The sequence below is a fragment of the Phalaenopsis equestris genome, unplaced genomic scaffold, assembly GCF_001263595.1.
Source record: "Phalaenopsis equestris unplaced genomic scaffold, ASM126359v1 Scaffold194740, whole genome shotgun sequence".
Taxonomy (NCBI): domain Eukaryota; kingdom Viridiplantae; phylum Streptophyta; class Magnoliopsida; order Asparagales; family Orchidaceae; genus Phalaenopsis; species Phalaenopsis equestris.
Window position 1 is genome coordinate 1 of NW_018214689.1, and position 1,190 is coordinate 1,190.

General features: G+C 39.2%; 1 protein-coding gene across 1 annotated transcript; it reads right to left on the reverse strand.

The window, feature by feature from the left end:
• Positions 1–6: 6 nt before the first annotated feature.
• On the reverse strand, positions 7–1,187 carry LOC110034931 (endoribonuclease LACTB2-like; the record flags this gene model as incomplete). Its single annotated transcript, XM_020739171.1, has 1 exon — positions 7–1,187. A coding segment is annotated over one exon (1,086 nt), but the record flags the coding sequence as incomplete, so codon positions are not given.
• Between the last annotated feature and the right edge of the window lie 3 nt (positions 1,188–1,190).

Below are 1,190 nucleotides of genomic sequence, written 5' to 3' on the forward strand. Positions count from 1 at the left end.
TATATGTAAAAACATAAGAATTGAGTGGTATGTATATAAATCTTACTTTATTTTTCAAATCCAATACAACTCACACCAAATATAATTCTAATTCCTAAAGCTCACAAACTAGAAATCTTTTTTAAAAAATCATCATAGCTATTATTAAAATTCTCCAAACTAAAACCCTTTGGCAACATATTCTGATAAGCCAAATGATCAACATGAAGCTTGACATTTGATGAAGCAGCAAGCCACAAACTTCTGCTTACATCTGCATAAACTTTGGCAACGATATCAAATAGAGTTTCTGCCCCATCTTCAATAGCTTTCAGAATTCTCAATTCTCTCTCCCTTCTATGCTTCAGATACCCACACAGCATATTTTGAGGCCACAAATTTACTCTCCCATGCATAGGAATCAAAACATTTGGTTTTAGATCCAAAAAATTATAAGTTGTTTCAAAATAATCCTTCATATTTCCGCCGCTCGTTATGTCAAGAACAGCGCTCCCGTGACCGACACAGTGATCGCCGACGATGAGAGAGTTTGAATTCAGATGGAGAAGAGCAGCGTGGCCGTCGGTGTGTCCGGGTGCAAACACAATTTCTAGTTTCTGTCTACCGATCTGTAATGTCTCGCCGCCGGAAATTGGGAGAGACTCGTGAGACCAACTTGTAGTATTGATTCGTCGCAGCGTATTCGGATGAGCTAACAAAATGGCATCGGGGTTGCATTTATCGATGACGGAAAGACCATCAATGTGATCGTAGTGATGATGGGTGAGAAAAACAAGAAGTTTTCTGGGGAGAGCATTAATGAGATCTTCAAGATCAGAGTGCTGTTGAACAGAGCATCCAGGATCCACTAGAAGAGCTTCTCCATGTTTAAAAATGGCAGATTCATTAGTTTCAGATTCAATAGTTTCATCCTCTGCTACAATGAGAACTAGATTTGTTGTTGAAAATGGTTTTTGTGTTCTACTTTTCATTGGTGCAACAATGAGGCCTAAAGGGTACTCTTGAATTGAATGGTTGAGGAAGGATCGAGGCAGCAGCGGCTTTTGGGATTTGTCGTCGCGATGAAGAAGTCCAATGATTGTAAGAAGTCCGATACGATCGCCACCCGGCGTTGACTGCAAATGAATTTTAGCAGCACTTTCTTTGGATATAAATTTACACGAGTCAGATAAATCTTCATCTTCATGTAT